Below are 22,780 nucleotides of genomic sequence, written 5' to 3'. Positions count from 1 at the left end.
AACTACTGAGCTGATGATACCATTGAAACTAACAGTCCACAAGCAGCAATACAGAAGCACTAACTACTGAGCTAATTATACCATTGTGACTAACAGTTCACCATTAGTGGTATCGTCACAGTAATAGAAAATGAAAAAAAAATACAATAATTTCGTCTTACTTTTGGCCCTTCATTATATTAGAGAAAACAAGGAAAGATCCAGTATAAGAACTGCGACACAATTTGCCAAATTATCCAATGATATATATTCTCATAAATTTATTCAACTGTTATTGTATTAGAATGACAGAACACAGTTTGTCATTATTACATAGCTATCTATATTTGATCTATATTAATACGGATATTGCATATATATGCAAATGAAATATTCGTTTTATAACCAATGGGAGATAACTCAAAATTGTTGCAAAAGTGATAATCTGAGTGACACTCGTGAATTTATTTCCTTTCAGAACGATGGTGTCTTTCTTTCAAGGAATTAACCCCGGCGATACCTAGTTCCAATGAACTGTACATTCAGCACTATGACTTCTAGGCATAAAATAATAACCTAAATTATTTTCCCCGATTTAAATGGAAATAATATATTGAAACCTGACCGCCACGAAATAGCCAATAGTATTGAAAGTTGGGTCAAACACCAAAAATCAATCAATAAAAATTCTCAATTTTTGAAGAATTATTGTATTGCTAGACAAAAGAGACCAAAACAATAATTGTTCTCAATAAGTATGTTTTAAATCGTTTATAAAAACATTATCTGCATCGGCGGGGGATGATACCGGATGAAAACCTAACATCCCAGGCAATATTTATAAAGATAATATCAGAAATTACTTACCAACTGTCGTGTATCACAATTCTTTAAATTGCATTCTTGCAATAATAACAAGAGAATTTATATTTAACTGTACAGTGAAGAGTATATCTAGATCGGTGAGTTTATTTCACCTTGTATTTGAGCCGCTGGGCGTCGTTATGCCTACACACATAGGGATGAACCATTTAACTTTCAGGGGTAGGGGTATGATTTTTTGTCTAAGTCAGATTTTTTTTCGTGCAAAGCGCGTTAAAGTTATTAAGATTTTCATCGCTATCAAGCAATTTTTTTAAAAATATTTAACATGATAAGGTATTATAGGAAAAATATGGATTCAGAATATTGTTTTTGTCATCTGCTTGAACAGAACTTTTTTTCATCAAATCTGAGACCAGAATATTTTTTAGGGGGAAAAACATAACTTTCCTTCCATGCGAGTAGCCATCGTAGATAAGTGGAATATAACGACTGAATTATTCGGGTTTATGCGGCGTTCACACAGTGCCGATTATTGCTCCCGTTTAAGATCAGACGTAACATTCGGGAAAACTCTACCGATTTTGTCTAGTCGGATTACAATCGTGATTATGTCGTGACAGATTCTGCTGTATCGGATCAAAATCGTAACAATGTTCTGTGTTTTCTAGACGGTGTCCTGTGGAACGGGCGTGATCTGGAGAGATTTGTCATTCCTGTTTTTTTGTCCAGATTGCATCCCGAATGAGAACCGTCTCTGACGAAACCGTTTCGGAACAGTCCCGTTATTTATACGAAATTCGACAATAATACCCTCCGCTCGTCTGAGTCCCGACAATTTCAGTACACGATACGAATGAGTCCCGACAAAGCCATGTGCAATGCGGTGCAGCAGAGTGTCATAGGATTGCCTTCCGACAGGAATGTAGGACAGAAAGTCACAAGACAAAAAGTCACGGACAAAAAATCACAGGACAAAAAGTCACAGTTCATTTTTTCTGACCATTTTCTTTGAATAAAAAACGCTTATTTCTACAAACATATTTTTGTATTTCTCTTGAACTGTTGTATAAAAACTTACTTTAAAAAAACAAAATTTCTCAAAAAAGTAAATGAAATAATAGTTAAAAAAAACAAAATGTCAAAGTGGCTTGGCGCTTAAATGGCTTCATGGTGCGAAGAAATCTTTCTTTTGCATGATTAGAATTAAATAAATCTTCATTTTTCAAGTATAATGACATATTTCCTAAACTTTAATATAAATATATGTATTAAAAAGTAAATATTTCAAGATATTTCTCTTATTATTCAAACAATTGTCAACATATTATTTGTGATTTTTTGTCCTACCAAATTTATGTCCTGTGACTTTTTGTCCTGTGACTTTCTGATCGTTTACCTTCCGACAGTACCTGATCATTCCAAATATGGCGACAGTTTTCTAACGAATATCTTCCGTCAGCGTCGGTTCGCTGTCTGGTCACCGTCTAGTGTCTGTCGGATCGCATTCTGCAGAATCGGGACGTTGTCGGGATAGATTCGGTCGTTTATAACCATAATGCCCGCGTCACACTGTCCCGATTTTTACGCCGATGGCAACACGATAATGGAAATTTTCAAAATCGGGACTGATCGTATCCAGATCGGGCTATTCGTAGTGCCATCTTTAACCATCGTAGAACCATCGGCCACTTTTTCTTGCCTTCGGGGACAACTTCGGGAATGGTTCTAAATTTTTTAACATGTTAAAAAATCCCCGAAGGTGCGTCCGATGTTGAGGGTTCGTATTGAGTTCGTATCACCATCCTCACCATCTTAATGTCACCGGGAATGCATCTTTGAACATCGTATTGCATTCGTGTTTCCATCGTTTCCATCGGGCAGTTTTGACATTACGATGTCTACACGAATGAATCACGAAGATACCCGAAGGTCTTACGATGGCAACGCGACTTCGTGAAGACCTCGTAATCCCGTCGTGTTGCCATCGAAAAAAAGTACGAAGGCGACAAGATGGAACTACGACGGCAATAAATCCAGCTAAATGTAAGTTAATTTTCGCGCTAAAATACATTTAAAGTGCCATGCGCGATATGCACTGCTCAGTCTAATACGACAGTTAAGAAAGACGTTCACAAAACATGGAGCTCATATCATATGATTCTATGAGAACAAGAAAGGCGACAGCGTTGTTTCTATTAATTCAAATGGAACAAGAAGAGCAGCTATTACAGGCTCAGTATTTACTTTTACAAGTGAAATATTATTTCAAAAAGTTTGTCAATTTTTCATATCAAGTAACATAATGAAAATCATAAACGCGCCTCGTACACCAACACTGCAGGTACACGTATATAGGGAAACCAACTTTTTCTTCATTATTCTGATTTTTTATGTATCGTCTGAGTTGTTGTCACACGAATTTTTACTCCATAACCATTTTGTTTTCTATATGTCATATTTTGCCGCATTTGTTGCTTTCCCCACATCCTTCCTTTTGTCTATATTATTATGATATTCTCCTGGAAAGAGCTCTTTTTGAATAAAGGGATCAACGAACCCATTACCTTACCTTTAAGATAGATCAGTAAACATGGGCATAAATATGGGTGATTATTCAGACTAGTGCACATATTTTACAGTTCAAACAAGTCAATGCCGAGCGTGGCATCCCCTCATATGTAACATATTGGGGACAAATATGGACACTATATTTGTATATGACACATGCAGAAAATGGTAAATTAAATATGCATATTTGATACGCATAAACTATTTTTTTTAGAAATCAACCAAAACATTCAGTAACTGGAAATACCTTTAATATTGTCTTTAGAACGAGCAGGTAAAAAAATGAGCAACCAATTTCCTGTGTATTATGCTATTTCAAGGATTAAAAAAAAGTCCATCTGCATGACCTTGACCTTTGGCCTTGAACGTAAAAAATGTCAGATCATTACAAGGAGGAACAATATACCAAATGTAGTTAAAATCTTTTGAAGCATGTTGGTTTTAGAGTGTCCACAAGGGTGATATTGCCTTGTATTACAACTGCCACTGTGACCTTGACCTTTGAACTTTAAAAATCAATAGCGCTTAAGATATTCTTAACGAGTAACACCATACCAAGTTTTGAGCATTTTGGTTCTAGAGTGTCCATAACAATTTTATCTACACGCAACTTACATGTAGTAGGCGAGGGGATAATAAACTAAGTTTTATAAGAATTAGACAAAAAGATCGATTTCCCGCCATGCATGGCAGACTTGTACAGAAACGATATGTTGTCGAAATTATGTTCGTATCTTTTAGACATCGAATGGCCATCGCGCCATCATCGTAATCCATCGTGTAGCTTTCGTAATCCATCGTGTAGCCTTCGTGATCCATCGTGTAGGCTTCGGCTGAGATATGAAGCTTAAATACCCGTCTTGGTTAACCTTCGTATGTCCATCTCTTGCTGTCGTATATAATTTCGGCACCATCGTATAGACTTCGTTATTCATCGTACTTGCTTCGGTCACTTTTTGGTATTTTAACGAGATCGGGACCAACTTCGTACGAACTTATAATTTTCCTCCTTGTAATGATCTGACATTTTTTACGTTCAAGGCCAAAGGTCAAGGTCATGCAGATGGACCTGTTTTTTTCTCCTTGAAATAGCATAATACACAGGAAATTGGTTGCTCATTTTCTGGTTCTAAAGACAATATTAGAGGTATTTCCAGTTACTGAATGTTTTGGTTGATTTCTAAAAAAATAGTTTACGTATCAAATATGCATATTCAATTTACCATTTTCTGCATGTGTCATATACAAATATAGTGTCCATATTTGTCCCCAATATGTTACATACGAGGGGATGTCACGCTCGGCATTGCCTTGTTTGAACTGTAAAATGTGTGCACTAGTCTGAATAATCACCCATAATTATGCCCATGTTTACTGATCTATCTTAAAGGTAAGGAATTGGGTTCGTTGATCCCTTTTATTCAAAAAGAGCTCTTTCCAATCTTTTAAATAGCTGGATTTATTGCCGTCGTAGTTCCATCTTGTCGCCTTCGTACTTTTATTCGATGGCAACACGACGGGATTACGAGGTCTTCACGAAGTCGTGTTGCCATCGTAAGACCTTCGGGTATCTTCGTGATTCATTCGTGTAGACATCGTAATGTCAAAACTGCCCGATGGAAACGATGGAAACACGAATGCAATACGATGTGCAAAGATGCATTCCCGGTGACACTACGATGGTGAGGATGGTGATACGAACTCAATACGAACCCTCAACATCGGACGCACCTTCGGGGATATTTTAACATGTTAAAAAATTTAGAACCCTTCCCGAAGTTGTCCCCGAAGGCTAGAAAAAGTGGCCGATGGATCTACGATGGCTAAAGATGGCACTACGAATAGCCCGATCTGGATACGATCATTCCCGATTTTGAAAATTTCCATTATCGTGTTGCCATCGGCGTACAAATCGGGACAGTGTGACGTGGGCATTAACGCATATCAGTCGACCGGCATATTTTCCCGCCCCAAAACATCTATAATACGCGCACCTGTGAGTGGTAACTAGGACCAATTTTCCATCTGTTTGTTCGAGACGTCGCATACGAAAAACAAGATGCCCTATTCGTTAGAAAACACGTCTAACTTGGGCCTGGGACAAACTCATATCTTAGTGAAGCATATCAAAATAATAACATAACATGTATGTTTCTTTTTAAGACGTTCTTTTGATTGGCTATTAGTAATTTCGCGTCATTCTGAAAATGACATGAGCTTCCACAGTAAAGTGCACAGTGAAAAAAAGTAAAACCTGATAGAAATCGTGTTTTCAAGATCCTAACAAAAAATGTAATTATAAGTGTTGAAGCTTCTTTAAGTAAGTTCATATGGTTGTAAAACCATTGACCGTGCGCATAGTTTTAGAATGAATACAAAAGGTACTTCGGTCAATGCTTTAACACCTCAATAAATTTACAAAAAGAAGTTCTCAATTCTTGCTGCTTTCTATGGAAGCGTATGAGCGCCACACAGCTTTCAACGGTATTCACTAAAACATAAATGTGTTCATGACCGTAATACTATTTCACAATTATGACGTAAAGGTTGTTCTATATTGTGAAGTTTTCCAAATGATCCCAAATGGTGTTTTCTCACAATAGATAAAACGCGATAGGGCAGAGTACAAGAACTGTGAGTTGTCACATACTTTAAAATAGCAACAAGATGAAGATCTGTATTGTATTTATAACTGTGTGTATTGTTCTTTGCAAGGTAAGACGATTTCACAAGCCAAACAATGAAAATACGTGTACATGTATATATTTCGACAGAAAAAAACCTGATTTTATTTGCAACATTAGGTTTGAAGGAACCGTTCAGAAAATGTAGATTATCGTCATGAGACTATGTTTCTTTTAGAACTTTACTATAATGAAACTAAACCTGAATCGATGTGATGATGATGTAAATAAAAGGCAACATCAAGGTTGCGTTCAATATCGTAGAGGCTACGTAGTACAACGTAGATTTATGACTATTGAACGTATATTTAGCATAGATGCTATATAGATATTGATAGCAGCTACGTAGCCGCTACGATATTGAACACGACCTAGTATACCGCTGTTAACAAGTCATAAATCATCGAGAGAAAACAAATCTGGGTTAGAAGCTAAAACCGAGGGAAACACATCACTATAAGGGGAAAACAACGAAATAACAGAACACAGAAGTGCAACACAAAACAAACAACAATTCAACAATGCAACATTCACAGAAACGAAGTATAAGTTAACGAATGCCATATTCCTGATTTTGTGAACCAGTTTACTTGTACCCATAGTAATCTTTAGAATATAGTTGAAAGATTGTGAGATGAATGAACTTTGCATGTGAGAGTTAAGATCATGTCCTGTACGTTGACACGATTATTATATTATTGCTTTCTACAAAACAACAACAACAACAAAACGAACATTTGTAGAAATATAACAATACAGACATAAAAATGTAACTCCAATTATAAAATAAAGAAAATTCTTAATAAAATGAAAATCCTGCACATTTGAAAGCTCAGTATGATACTTTTTCACCCATTCTCGTCTAGTGAAATATCAGTATGTTTCGTTCTATTTTTCCTAGTACATGGTTTCCATGTACTATTTAAAAATGCTAAACATGAATGAATTTTCATTGTAAATCAATTATAAAAGTAAACTATTAAAAAACTGCACTAACGAAGTATATAATCCCCCAAAACAATTTCGTAGGTAAATGAGCAAAAGAAAAAAAACAGGAGTACTGTTTTTTTGTCTTATTATTAAAAAATGAAATCAGGAGAATAGAACTTTAAAATGTTTTCATCCCCCCCTTTTCATCCCTCAAATAAGAACTAAAAAGGGGACAGGCGTGTCGATAAAAGCATGTAATATTTAAACTTATTTCTATACGAGAACTTGAAATCAATGCATCTGATCTTGAAAACATTGTAAAATTAGTAAAATTTATTGATGAAGTTTTGTCATTATTTAAAATTATACAATTTTAGGAAAGCTTATTTATATAACATTGTCAGTTTGATAAATGAGAAAATTTTAAATATACAAGATAAGATTGTATCTGCAGCAGAAAAAAATTTCCATTTTTTAATAATAATGATGTGTCCTTTTCTGGTATCAGTAAACTATGTCATTACTCTCTCATTCCATCTGTTGAAATGACCGTTAAATGGTTTACTTTTATTTTGCTTTATTTTACACTTAAATTGAGCCATTATCAAGGTTAATACTATAAGCGGCTAATTCAGTTACGCAACACGAACGTATAGATATGTTCTAAATTGATCAGACAATACTTGGTCATGTTTTATGAACATTAAATATGACCAAACTAATTATTTATCTAATCTATAATCAACACAGTGCAAGTAACTGAATTTTATACTTTATCAATTTTAAAAAAGCTCCTTTAATAAATTATTAGAGCAATTTACGTCGATTATAAATACTGCAGTCATAAGAATGACGCCGTTGCTGCATTATGTAATCGGTCAATCCGATTTTACTATATATGCAGCCCTAAGACGGAATCATATTTGCAATAATAAATTTGGACTGTCTTATCAATACTGACCCACTTTATGGAATACTTGATTGAATTCAGAAGATAAAAATAGTATAGTATTAAATAAATGCACAGTACTTATAAACTTCAGGAAGACAACTTACATTACGGAGGCACATATATATACGATTTCTCTATTGTATCAATGACAATACAAATAAGTGCTTCTTACCAGTGAACATGTTTACTCTAACGAGTTTTAAAGCTGCATGCTCCGATCAGTTTAGAAATGGAATATATTCTGTCAGTTCTATATTATGTTCGGCTCAATTTACAGAGATTTATATTCATGAGCCGCAACTCTGAAGCTACAAAATGGCTTAAGACATCTGGTGTGACGAAATGCATTTTCTAGATTGTTATTTTGGAGTTCTCCACGGATACATATAATTGCAGAAAAACTATTCTAAACAAACGTTTATACATAGATATTTTGTTTTGGTCTGAAACGTACAGAATCTGTAATTTTCAATTTTGCCAACATAATAAGATATTTGTTGATCTTTCTTATTAGCGATTGTTCCAAACCTGAACTAGGAATCAGAGCTATGCATGAAGGATTCACGAAGGATTCAATTCGTAATATAAAAAAAAAGAGGATTTCGAAATTCTATGACATAAAATTTAAATAGAACAATATATCTCTATTGATAAGCCAGTACAGTCTTATCGTCATTCTGTCTACTGGGCTGGCGATTGCCGAATCATCGCGGGACTTATGTGAAGTAGGATCTGCTTACCCTTCCGGAGCACCTGAGATCATCCCCAGTTTTTTTATGGGATTCGTGTTGCTTAGTCTTTAGTTTTGGATGTTTTGTCTTGTGTACTATTATTTGTCTGTTTGTTTTTTTCATTTTTAGCCATGGCGTTGTCAGTTTATTTTCGATCAATGAGTTTGACTGTCCATCTGGTATCTTTCGCTCCACTTTTACAGTCCACCGGCAGCTGTCCTTTATTGCGCATGACAGGAGGCTATAGTCCGACTCGTTGACAACCAAACTAGTATTTACTCATACATGTGTACGCATCTGTTCCAAATTAATGATCAATGTATATAATTTAGTGGTTTTGTAGGTTGCTGTGTGCTAGTTGTCGTTAAATTTGGTTGCAATAGTCCTCTAGATTTTGTCTTTGTTCTTTTGAATTTTTCTATTTTTTTTCGTGCCCGTGCATCTTATGGCTTACTATATGATATGGTATGGGTGTTGCTTCTTGATGAAGTATTACGCTCATCTGTAATTGCTTATATCTACGTTATTTCATCTTTGGTCGAATTTTGCCTAATTGACATTCAACTTAAGTATAGTTGTGTGTTCATTTTAATCTTATTCTCAAGTCAGACTTACTGACACGTGCAATATTTTTCGTAACTGTGTTTCGGCCATCTTATTTAATTTGGAATAATGATCTATCCTTTAGAAGAGTATCGTAGAGAAAACATTTGCTCAAAACAATCAAACACTAATGTGTATGCTTACTGTACTTTTAAATTAATTGGAATAATTTTTTAGTAGTGGTTAGTGCATCGGACTACTAAAACAAAGGTTCCTGGTTCGATTCCCGTTCCGGGATGAAAATTTCAGGGACTGAATATTTAGGCTCTCCCTTGACACCATTTACTAGTATGGTCTTGTAGAAACGATGAAAGTCCGTCGGAAGGGGACGATAAATGGCTGGCCCGTATTAGGAGAGAGAGCCATATCTCTTGCACGTTAAAGACACCCTTGTAGATTTCGAAAAAGAGCAGGCTAATGCTGCTACAAGGCAATGCTGTAATTCTATCTAATATAGTAGTTGATATGTTATACAATTAATTATGGTAGGTAGAATAGACATTTTATTTTGATTTGATTTTTAGGGTTTCCTTTTTGATTCCTGCACAACAGATGCTGACTGTACCAATGGATGTTGTGTATCAGCTACTTTTGGCCATCGTTGCAATCATCATTTTTTAGCTCTTCATGCGCAATGTCATCTTAGTAACAAAGAATACACAACCTGTGGTTGTGGACCAGGTATACAAATTTTATCAATTGTTTCATAAATAACATGCATATATTATTAGTTACATGGTATGTAAGTGACCTGATACGTATCATTTAATTACATATGAGCCGATAGCGCAGCTAATAATATATAATGAATAAGATATTGTGTATTTATGAAAACCGCACAGAAACCGTTATCCAGATATCTTAGAAGATGTAATCAGTGGAAATAGGTCATTCCGAGTCAATGCCATACTATAAAGGCATGACTCGCATTTTGAGACTCTCATCTTATGTAATGTAATTTAAAGAAATTAACTTTTAAAATTGTTAAGTGAAAAAATATCTACTAGATGGAGGTCGGTTAGTTACAAAGGACTTCAAACAAACACGTAATAGTGTATATGTTTTAATCTTTTTTATTCTCTTGTAGGTTTAGTTTGCAAAGATCATGTCGAGGGGTCTCAAATTGCTATTGAAACACGGCCTGGTGTTGGATATTGTGAGACTGGAAACAAAACAATTTCATCAGGAGGGGCTATAGCAACAGAAGGATAAGCCGAACGTGCATTAAACATACATTTCAAATTAATTTTGTTTTAATTTTGAATAATACCCATTAAAAGTTTCAATTTATCCGTGAAAGAATCTGAATATATATCTCTATATAATCATATTTTCTATATTGATAAATATAAACTCATCTATTATGACAAATATGTAGAAGGCGGGAGGACCCAGCAAAATTTAAAGAGGGGTTCCAACCATGTCCCCATTCTAAAATATGAATCGTTCTGATAGGGGGGATCCTGGATCCACCACTTGTGTCGTTCTCATCTGCTTTACACTTTGTTTATCGCACGAACAACTTAGAACGTCTTGACAGAGTCCCACTGCGCTGTTTAAAGTCTCCTAATACGAATGAAGTTGTGTACCTGCTGTTCTAATTTTTAACCGAGTGATTTTTGTGCACTGTTAAAACCAAAAAAAAAAGGTTTTCTCTGCATACAATTATGTAGTTTTAAAAACGACATTTCCAACACATTGGAACCGATTCTTCAACAATGTTCTATATATTTAGTTTTGAAACTACTCTGTTTATTATGTAGGTATTATTTTTTTTAATTTCTACCATCCCCAAAGATAAAAACCACAATTGCTGCATGCTTGTATTACTTGGATAATGACGGTAATACACGTTATACTTTCACATTATACAATTTAGGAAAACACAATTTCATTCTTTATAAAAGAGGGACGAAAGATACCAAAGGGACAGTCACACTCATAAATCTAAAACAAACTGACAACGCCATGGCTAAAAATGAAAAAGACAAACAGAAAAACAATAGTATACATGACACAACATAGAAAACTAAAGAATAAACAACACGAACCCCACCAAAAACAAGGGGTGATCTCAGGTGCTCCGGAAGGGAAGCAGGTCCTGTTTCACATGTGGCACCCGTCGTCTTGCTTATGTGATGACAAATCCGGTAAATAGTCTAATTCGGTAGGTCACATTCATGAAAGGGAATTGGATTGTAGTTACGACGTAAGGAACATATCCGATATCATTTGTGAAACGGTTATTCCATAACGGTCAACCAACTCGTGATGGCGTCCGTAAAATTTACGAAGGGATGATTTCAACTTCACCATTTGGAACTCTTGGTTTAATAGCTTCCTTGTGAGCAGTAACCCTCTATCAAGAAAATCATGATAGGAAATGCAAGCACAGGAATATCGTATCGATTGGGAGATATATACCCCGTATGCAGGTGCTGCTGGAATGTTGCTACTTAGAAATGGAAAGTTCACAATTGGAAAGCTGAAATCATCTCTTTTGTCGTAAAGTTTTGTTTTCAACCGACCCTCATTGTCAATTTCTAGATATAAGTCAAGATATGAAGCCGACTTAACTGTATCTGTAGTATCCTTTATCTCCAATTCGATGGGATAGATGCGTTCCACATAGTCACCAAATTTTGAATTGTTTAGTGAAAGAACGTCATCTATATAGCGGAAAGTAGAGTTAAAGGATATTGCTAACTTCTTATCTTTCTTCCTAAAAAGTTCCTGCATGAAGTCAGCCTCATAATAATAAAGAAACAAGTCGGCAAGTAGAGGGGCACAGTTTGTTCCCCTTGGGATGCCGACAGTCTGTTGAAAAACACGTCCTCCGAACGTTACAAATATGTTGTCAATCAAGAAATCAAGCATCTTGATAATATCGGTTCCAGAGAATTTTTTGTTTGAATCAGAGTGATTCTTTACAAAGTATGATTTATCCCTCCCTAAGACAAGATACTTGTATCTACGTTGGCCATTCTTTTTTATGAAGCAAAGTAATACCAATTCTTTCAATTTGTCTTTTAGTTTGGAATGTGGAATACTTGTGTAAAGAGTAGAAAAGTCAAATGTTTTAATACTGTCACAAGATGAAAGAGAGTTAGATTGTATGTACTCTAAAAGATCTTTAGAATTTTTAAGTATCCATATCTGATTCACGCCACCTCTAGAATAGGCAGTTTCACAATAACTTTGAAGCCCGTCTTTGATTGCTGATAAAATAGATGTTAATAATTTAGAAAGAGGTTTCGTGGAGCACTTGGAAGACCCAGCAATACACCGTTGTTTGTAAGGACTCTTATGTAGTTTAGGTATCCAATACAGTGATGGAAGATCCAGTTCTTCATCTTTGGTTGAAATACCAAAGGAACAAAGAACAGACCTATGATTATCCAGGATTTCCTCTTTGGTAAACTTGTGTCGTGAGGGTATATGTTGAGTTTCCAAGTGAATTGTCTATACCTAATTCGTTTATCAAGCAATTAATGTAGTGACTTTTACAGACAAAAACGATGTTATTTGGGGCTTTGTCTGCGGGGACAACAACATATTTATCATGGAGATCGGATAAGTGTTTTGCAACATTTGGGTCTTTAAAGATTGACGTAGCATGGGCATTGATGGACCCATTCAGTTTCTTAATTCTGATTTGTATTAACGACCTCATAATCGTTGTCAAGATAATACTTAAATGTAAATCTATTACCTGTCTATACCTGTATCTTGGCATTGCACAATGTTTTTCTCTGACTGTTTATGGCTTCTTAACACTAAGTCCATTATATGTTTGATGTGTAAAGATGGATAATTTAGTCGTAGATACATGATTTTTGTTATAAGTTGTCATTGGCTTTGAACTAGCTGTCAGTAACTGAGAGTTCTCACAGATCTGTACTATTGTTTTTTATTGTAAGGATATACCCGGCTACGTGCACTCTGTGTTTTTATTAGATATATTTCTATTTTCACTTTCTGATGAGTTGAGCCTTTTTCAATTCTATTGATTTCAATAGTTCGTTTTTATGTCGTACTGTTACTGTTACACACCACTGTCCAGGGTTAGGGAAGGTTTGGCTTCCACTAACATGTTTAACCCCGCCACATTTTGTATTTTTGTGCCTGTCACAAGTCAGGAGCCTGTAATCCAGGGGTTGTCGTTCGTTGTTGTGTTACATGTTTGTTTTTCCGTTCATGCTATTGACGATAAATTAGGACGTTAGTTTTATTGTTTGAATTGTTTTTATATTTGTAATTTAGGGGCCTTTTTATAGCAGACGATGTGGTATGGGATTTGCTCATTGTTGGAGGCCGTAAGGTGACCCATGGTTGTTAATTTTTGTGGCATTCGGTCTTTTGTGTAGAGTTGTCTCATTTGCAATCATACACATCTTCTTTTTTTATATTTACTACAAATAAATCAAATTGTAACAACAATGACTGTCTTTTTCCTAGATTCAGATATTCAGTTTTCACCTGAGAAACTAAACTAAAACATTTACAACAAAAGGAACGATTTATCTTTAATTTACCATTGTTAGTTTTCCTTTTTCTAACGGTTATGTCCCTTTGTTACCGTTTACCAATCACGTGATAATGGATAAATGGTTTAAAGGGGATTTGACTTTCAAATTTATGTTCACTGATTTGACTTAAATTCTCATATTTGATATACTGTAACAACATACTAAAACGTATATCTAAATTACAATAAGTCTGAAATGAACATTTACAATAAATGGACTCGAAAATATATATCAGTGTTTTGTTTGGTTTTTTTGGTCTAGACGCCATAGAATTAACCAGCGAGATGACATCTGAAGACTGCTCCGATGATCACATAATCCTATATAAGCATAAGCATAAAAATTATAATAACAGATTGCGACCTCGTGCAATTGGACTTTTCTAAGTCTGTTTGATTTCTTGGTCTAGGTTAATTAACCTATATAAGAATTATTTTTTTGTAGATCGAATCTGTGGACGAAACGGATCACGTATGTTTCACTTTCAATGTTGACTTTCTTTTAACGACTGAACACGAATAGTGCATGCGTAACTAATCTCTAGATAATGGGGTAAAATGAAGGTCACATGAATACGGATTCAGTGAGGTCAAATTATCAATTACTTTTTTCTTAGAAAGAAAATTTTCTGAAAATGACATTATCAAGATGCTTGAATTTTTGATTGACAACATATTTGTTCCCTTTGGAGAGCGTGTTTTTCAACAAACAATAGGTATTCAAATTGGAAATAACTGTGCTTCTCTTCTGTCTTGTTCCTCTATTCACATGAAGCTGGCTTCATACAAGCAATTATTATGAAGAGGGATAAAACGTTAGCAGTATCATTTAAAATTACTTTCCGCTATGTAGATAATTTCCCCTTACCAAATAATCCAAAATTTGATGACTATGGTAAATGCGTCTATCCCATCGAACTTGAATTAAAAGATACACCAGATGTTGTATGATTGCCAATGAGACAACTGTCCACAAGAGACCAAAATGACATTAACAACTAAATGTCACAATACGGCCTTCAACAATAAGTCTGTCTCATATCTTGACTTACTTCTAGAGATTCACAATCAGGGTAGGTTTAAGAAAACATTAACGACAAACGGGATTGTTTCAGCTTCCCAATTGTGAAATTTCCAGTTCTACGAAGCAACAGTCTAGCAGCGCCTGCATACATAGTTCTAGTATACATCTTCAAGTTGATATTTCAGGGCTGGTATTTCATATGATTTCCTTGAAAGAGGTTTGATGCTCACAAGAAAGCCATTTTACTAAGTGTTCCAAATGGTGGAGTTGAAATCACCCCTTCTTAAATTATATGAACGACATCACGATTTGGTTCACCGTTATGGAATATCCGTTTCACAGATGACAACTGACATTTTTTCGAAAGTGTGACCTACCAAATAAGACTTACTACCGGATTAGTACTAACAAAAGCCACAAGACGGGTGCCACACGTGGCGCGGGTTCTGCTTACCCTTCCGGAACATCTGTCATCACCCCTAGGTTTTGGTTGGGTTCGTATTGCTCAGTCTTTAGTTTTCCGTGTTGTATTTTGTGTTCTTTTGTTTGTCTGTTTGTCTGTTTGTCTGTTTCCTTTTTTGGCCATAGTATTGTCAGTTTATTTCGACATATGAGTTTGAATGTCCATTATGTTTCTTTCGTCTCTCGTTTGCAAATTAATTATTCGCCAGTGTGTGGCACAGACACAAATGAATGTATATTTCATTGCAGAAGCAAACATAATGCTATCGCAAAATTACATAAAATATAATGACAATAACGACAAAAAACTTGCAGGCGTTACAGAATTGGGAAACAGCTCTGGTAGCAATGATGAAGGTATACGGACATATAAAAACACATCTGCTTCCATTTTCTATATTTTAATTAGACAAAGATGACGTCACAAACAAAAATACAAATTACTTGCAAAAGGGGAACAACTCTCTCTTACACACAGAAACATATACTCCGACCATACATAACACAGAGAACAATACAATGAGGTCATATTAAGCACAGAACTACAACTGTTATGCAATGGTAATTTGAAATCTTAACTATATATACTAAATAATAAATATTGATACAAACATGATGTGTTACAAACGAAACTTTAAAGTGCCAATTAAAATACATATTTTCAATAAAATCACAATGTTGTAATCTGTATTTAATGAGTTTAAAATCATACGAACTAACGATGCTTAATCAACAGTAAATGATATTCATAAAGACAAGTTCCTCCACAATTAGTCAGTTACATATTTGGAATAAATTCATACAACGTTGGCGAATGAGAAGGTTGTGTAGTCGTCACATGTAACATTTACCAATATTAAATTTTCAAAATAGATATTAAATTTGGTTGAATTTCTTGCACTTTGAATGCATGCGTTTTTAGTGGCCATTTTTTAAATAGCGCCTTACGAATAAATTCTGACAGCAAAAAAATAAAATTACCAGGAAAGGTTCCTAGGGTCATCGTCAATCTTGGCATGCGTCCGTACATTTTTGATAAAAAAATAATCTCATCTGAAACTACTTGAAACCAAATTTAGTCACACTCATCAAAGAGGCATTTAGTTTATGAATAGAACTTAAGTGTATAATTCAAAAACAGCGATATAATCAGTTTGTTAAGATCTACCAAATTTTATTTCTGTAAAGAAAAAAATATTTTGCAGACTTCAAAATCCATAATTATTGCTTTTTTGACAAAAACTAACGTAGTTTTGTTTTGAAATTAGACAAAGAAAAACTGTAAACATGAAAAACTCTGCACCAGAAGCGCAATTCGTCAATTAGTAAAAATCAAATTACTTTTATTTTTTATGGAATTTTGGCAGACATTTTCAAATTGAAAGTTGGCGGATGATTTGTAACACATGGAAAAGCATATTGAAATCTTCCTGGTTACATTTTTCCTTTGACATCCTTGCTGAAAAAGTTGGTTTTTCAAAAATTGTGATGTTTACACAAACTAATTTTTCGCGAATTATGTTCAAATTTCATTAAAATGTACATCTTCATTATCGAGTTCAAGTCCTACTCCTACTTTGGTGGGCTTGTGGTCGTAATATGTATTTAACTGTTTGCAAAAGTATGAATTAATCGAAAAAGAAAGGATTTTCTTATCCCATGGTCCACGATGCTCTTCAACTTTGTACTTGTTTTGGCTTTCTAACTATTTTTTATCTGAGCGTCACTGATGACTTTCTGTAGACGAAATGTGCGTCTGTCGTATTGGATTACAATCCTGGTACCTTTGATAACTAATTACACCACTGTGTCGATGCCACTGCTGAAAGCTTAAGGTTTCAGCATAGTAGTCAGCACTTCGGTGTTGACATGAGTATCAATGATATGGTCATTTTCATAAATTTACTGTTTGCAAAAGTATGAATTATTTTTAAAAAATAAGGATTTTCTTATCCCAGGCATATATTACCTTTACTTAGTCGTATCGGGTTCAACATTTTTACAACTTCTTGGAGTTTTGGGTCCTCAGTGCTATGCATTCAATTTGACAACTTTGTACTTGTTTGGCTTTCTCGATATTTTGATCTGAGCGTCAATAAGAAGCCTTGTGTAGACCTTGCGACCAACCTGGCTTAATTAGCCTTGTGTAGACCTTGCGACCAACCTGGCTTAATTTACCTTTTCCTCATATACGTGATATTGTATACGTCGATACACAATCAAATACGTGAATAATGCAAATGCTCTAATAAAAACTTTCAATTTCAACTTTTTAAAAACCAAAGAATTTTTTAACGTCTATCGAGCATTAATATGTCATATATAATGAAATGACAGAAACAATAATACAAATTGATATCTAATGTAAGTTGTAAACATAAATCCCTCCAGGTCAATAATATCTCTCTCTCTCTCTCTCTCTCTCTCTCTCTCTCTCTCTCTCTCTCTCTCTCTCTCTCTCTCTCTCTCTCTCTCTCTCTCTCTCTCTCTCTCTCTCTCTCTCTGTGAGTTTTAAGCAGACAAGAATTACAGGAAGAAATTGACGCACAATCTTAAATATATCTATGTTACCAGCATTTGCAACATCTTACAATATTTGTAACGGTAGTCCACCATTTATTTCGAAGTTGTCTGCTCATTACAATATAAATTATAAAGTTCAAAGAAAATCCGGTAATGAGACTGAGGTCTGTATATTGCATGAATTTGTAAAATAATGACCATTCACTGACTATGTTAAAATGGCCCAGTATAAAAAGTAAAACTGTAACATTAAACACTGACTCTGATAAAACAAATATAATACAAATGAGTACTACTGTTAATGCTGATGTACGGTTTCTTTTCTGAACGGCCAAGCTATCAGTCCATGGAAGATTTCTTCTTAAAATTGTTAACTTGCATATAATGTAAACTGTAAAGACGACTACAATCAAACATGCTAGAATGGAACACCCGTTAACTATTGTATAAAGGTAAATGTAAATTTCAGACCGTTTAACACAGCAACTGCCTTGAATCTCTTCCATTAGCATAGTAAAATACAGAACAGGGGAATAAATACAAAAACAAAAGATAACTATACAAACTGAACAAATTATGCTCACAGAATTATTCAAATGCCGTTTGCTCCACATTGGAAAGAGAAGAACCGCAGTTTTCTGTAGACATAAAAGTGTTGTTAAAAGAACTGATACAAAGTGGAAGGTATACTTCAAGTCATAAAGTAAGCTATAAATGAAACATTGTGGAAAGTCAAAAATGTACCAGTGAGGCATTATTTCTCTGTAATCAATATCGTTACCATATATCTGATAGGCGATACATTTTGGAATTGTCATCAGGATTGCAGTAATCGTATCAGATATAGCAAGAGTCGAAAGGAGTAAAATGGATGGTGTTCGATTCTCCTTTTGCAGAAATACATATAACATGAAACCGTTTACAATTGTCACTTCTACTGCTATTGCGGATTCTAAATAAGCTACTATTGAAGATGATAATTGTAAACGAACCTGGCGGTATGTAGGTGGACATAGAACATGAATACAATTGTTTTTCCCATTAAACGCGATGATATTATCAATACTCAAGAGGTACGTGTCGTTTTCTTTCACAGGCAAACCATTCCAATAGATGTATTGAAGAAATTGTTCTTTGCATACTTGGTGTTTCAGTATGATATACACCGCTGCATATGATGTGTGCTTTGATAAAAGACCTGCTTTAAAGTTGTTCTTATCGCGTATTTCTTTCAACGAAAATTGAATATTTAATAGATTAGTGAAATAAACATATTTCCAGCAGATTGTCTCATTTGTAAGGAAATGGTAGATGTCTGCATTTGTTAATAAATAGTTTTCTGATTTCAAAAATACATTGAATTGTTCTGAACAGTGGCCAAATGTATCGGTAAAATATATCCGTACATTGGAAAAGTGTGGGAAAACGTCTTTGATGTAAGTAATATTGTAGGCAAGGGAAGAGTCACAAAATATGTTTTGAACAAACGTTCCATTCGGACAGTATGTAAAAAAGTCTTGTAAATATGCTGTATCTATAAAACCATTGAGAAACATATGTAGTGCGAGGCGAACACAGTTCTTGCTAATGGTCACTGAAATAAAGTTGAAGTCATCAAACCATAATAGAAGCGACTGACCTGATTTGTGGACAAAATATGCCCTTCCCAAAGCAGACGGCAATACAATTTCTGTAAAATCCATAATTTCGCATTTGATCTGGTTCCCATATTCTAAAAATTTATAAAAAAAAAACAACGTTTTAAATTACATTCAAAATATGTAAAACAAATACAAGGCAACAAAACACTTGATTGAACGGTAAATAAAATAAACAAATATCTATCAAGCGACTGTTACTAATTCTGGTTCTCTCTCTCTCGGCATTTATAAAAAGAAGATGTGGTATGATTGCCAATGTGACAACTCTTCACAAGAGACCAAACAAAGCAGAAAGGAACAACTATATGTCACCAAACGGCATTCAACAATAAGTAAAACAAAAACGCATGAAGAAATGTACTTGTAAATGTTCACGTAATGCATTTGTTAACACCAAAAAAGTAAAGTTATTAGATTTGAACGATACAGAAACATGAACAAATAGTTGAGTGTTGTAAAAATATAACATGTGGAAGATACCACGGAGCCATTCAAAACTCATAAGTCGGGATAAAGGGAAAACACCATATTAAAAAATGAAAACAACACAGTTGTAACTGTATTTTTACCACTTCCAGAAAAAACACAAAACACAAACAGTCAATAATTTGTTGCACACGAACAACTCACAATCATATTTATCGAAAGAAGAACAAAATCCCAGGCCCGAGATAAAGGTCATGATACAGCTCTCGTAGACGACAGGTTATATAATGTTGAATTACATTTAGTTTAGACTATCTTACACCACCATATGATTATTCTTATTTGTTTATTAATTCATTTTTCGATATTTATCTTATCATTTGTGATCATTAGCATTATTGGAGATTACTATCCAAAGATTAACTGTTGTGTATTGATCACTCAATTTCAATAACCTCAATAACAAGTCCGACTGCCACATATGTAAATAATCTGCAATCGCAAGTATCATATGTTTATGCTCACATATTGTTTGCTCAAGTCCAAAAAATGTTTTAACGACTTGCTTTTTATAAGAAACACTCAAGTCTAAACATTGGAAAGCCAGGGATGTTAAAATTCCTAGAAAAAACATAAGAACTATATGTATATGACAAAAATAGACCTAAAACTAATAGCCCAACTAACCTTCAGCCAACTTTACCTGTGGAGTAAGAACCTTAATTTCTATTGCTTTTTATGAACGACATTTAAAGTTAGAAATATATGTTATAATAACATAAACGGTTCCAAATTTTCTGCACCAGATGCGCATTTCGACAATCAATGTCTCGTCGGTGATGCTCTATGGAGGACAACATATTTGAAAATCCAAAGCAAAATATGAAGAGCTATAAACAAAAAAAGGACCAAGGAGTATAGCCAAGGCCAGGCAAGGAATCGGAGCTTTGCATTATAGTTATATCCCGTAGTGTATAACAAGCTTACACCCGATGATATACCATATATTTGTTAAAATTCATTATAAAATGAAAAAGAGCGAATAGAATATTTAATGACAATAATTTCTTTTTTTGTTACATGAAACCCCACTAGTAACCTTACTTTGGCTAAAATCGTCGTTCAAACTATGACAAGATTTTACAGATGCCAAAGTTGATGTCTTGCGTATTCACTTTAAATCCATGTGCTAATATTGATAAACAGGTCAATGTTGACAATTTCGTTCATTCTTATTACGAATAAATACATCATGCTTTTTGTTTGCAGTTGTCAATATGGATGGGTATACGACAGACGACATTTTGAGTCAAGCGTTGGATTTGGTTGAAGAGACTAAAGATAAAGGCAATATTATAACCAAAAGTACTAACCTGTATCAGTTTAATGAAGGTAATCATAGATGTATTTTATATGTTACGGTTTTATGAAATGAAATTCCCCCTCCCCGAATAATCAAGCATTCATAATCGGATATACTGAGGAATAGATGTTTCATGATTAGAAACCCGACGACCGGACCCCGTTCAACATACAAAAATGCAGATTGAATATTTAGAAACTCCCTTCTATAATTGGCTATTTCCTGTTTACAAACGGTCACTTCTGATTGAACATTTCAAGGTCATATGTCTATTAACATAATGCAAGACTCCCAAGGCTTTATCGTGTGTAAATATGAATAAACAGCAAAGGTCAAAATCTAAAACAGGTAGAATAAAAAAAAAACAAAAAAAAACCAAACGCCAAGGTAAATTCCTAAAGGGGGAGTCCATAAACACTGACACAGTGACAATGATTAAACTTATCATAGTTACCATAGTTACCAGGATTGAAATTTTATATTTACGCCAGACGTGCGTTTCGTCTAAAAAAGACTGAGGGTTGAGATCTCATAAACATGTTTAACCCCGCCGCATTTTTGCTCCTGTCCCAAGTCAGGAGCCTCAGGTCTTTGTTAGTTTTGTATTATTTTAATTTTAGTTTCTTGTGTACAATTTGGAAATTAGTATGGCGTTCATTATCACTGAACAAGTATATATTTGTTTAGGGGCCAGCTGAAGGACGCCTCCGGGTGCGGGAATTTCTCGTTACATTGAAGACCTGTTGGTGACCTTCTGCTGTTGTTTTTTTCTATGGTCGGGTTGTTGTCTCTTTGATACATTCCCCATTTCCATTCTCAATTTTATCATCAGTATCTTTTAAGAAACCACATCACTAATTGTCAATATAAGGGAGGATAATGATTTTCCGTAATAAAGGAAGGAGAATTTAAAGTTGCTAATTTGGGTAAAACTACAGGGTTTTTTCGAAGTCTGACATGACTTTGCTTTAGGCAACATTGAAATCAGAAACCATCGTTTAAAAACACTTGGTTGTCTTATGCGGGACGCAAACGAACTTAATATAATGCTGCTGCTTTTTAAACTTGCTAAATTTGTTTAGAAGTTTAATCTCTTGAACTATTACAATGACATATGCTTAGAGTGTTTTCAACATTAGCTTTTAAAATACAATAAAATAGTAAAAGTCACTTTACTTTATTCAAAAGCATCAGAAAACAGTGTAAAAAAGATTAAGTGAATATATAAAACAAAAAATGCTCAATAAGTTGGCATTAATACTTACTAATTTTTTCCAAAGAATAAATTTCTACAGTTGTTGCTAATGATATACCATAGTTATATATATGGTCTGTGGTCTGCTCTGAAGATACATTATCATCATCTATGTGTGCCGTGGTCTGCTCTGAAGATACAACAAAGTCATTCCTGTATGTTGGTGTCCAGTTATTTTTGTATGTAGTGTTCTGCTCTATATACACAGCACATGTGGTTCCAAATTTAGATACACAAAACAAACTGACAAAGAGAAAGACTAAGAA

At 34.5% G+C, this 22,780-nt stretch overlaps 1 protein-coding gene across 1 annotated transcript; it reads left to right on the top strand.

Annotated features, from left to right (window-relative positions):
* The first annotated feature begins 5,957 nt into the window (after nucleotides 1-5,957).
* Nucleotides 5,958-10,518, top strand: LOC139518961 (uncharacterized). Its single transcript, XM_071310660.1, has 3 exons — nucleotides 5,958-6,087; nucleotides 9,797-9,953; nucleotides 10,360-10,518. Exons 1-3 carry the CDS (start codon nucleotides 6,040-6,042, stop codon nucleotides 10,482-10,484), a joined length of 330 nt encoding a protein of 109 aa, XP_071166761.1. The 5' UTR covers nucleotides 5,958-6,039; the 3' UTR covers nucleotides 10,485-10,518.
* The last annotated feature ends 12,262 nt before the right edge of the window (nucleotides 10,519-22,780 follow it).

The sequence above is a fragment of the Mytilus edulis genome, chromosome 4 (genome assembly GCF_963676685.1).
Source record: "Mytilus edulis chromosome 4, xbMytEdul2.2, whole genome shotgun sequence".
Lineage (NCBI taxonomy): Eukaryota > Metazoa > Mollusca > Bivalvia > Mytilida > Mytilidae > Mytilus > Mytilus edulis.
This window is presented reverse-complemented; position numbering and strand designations above follow the sequence as displayed.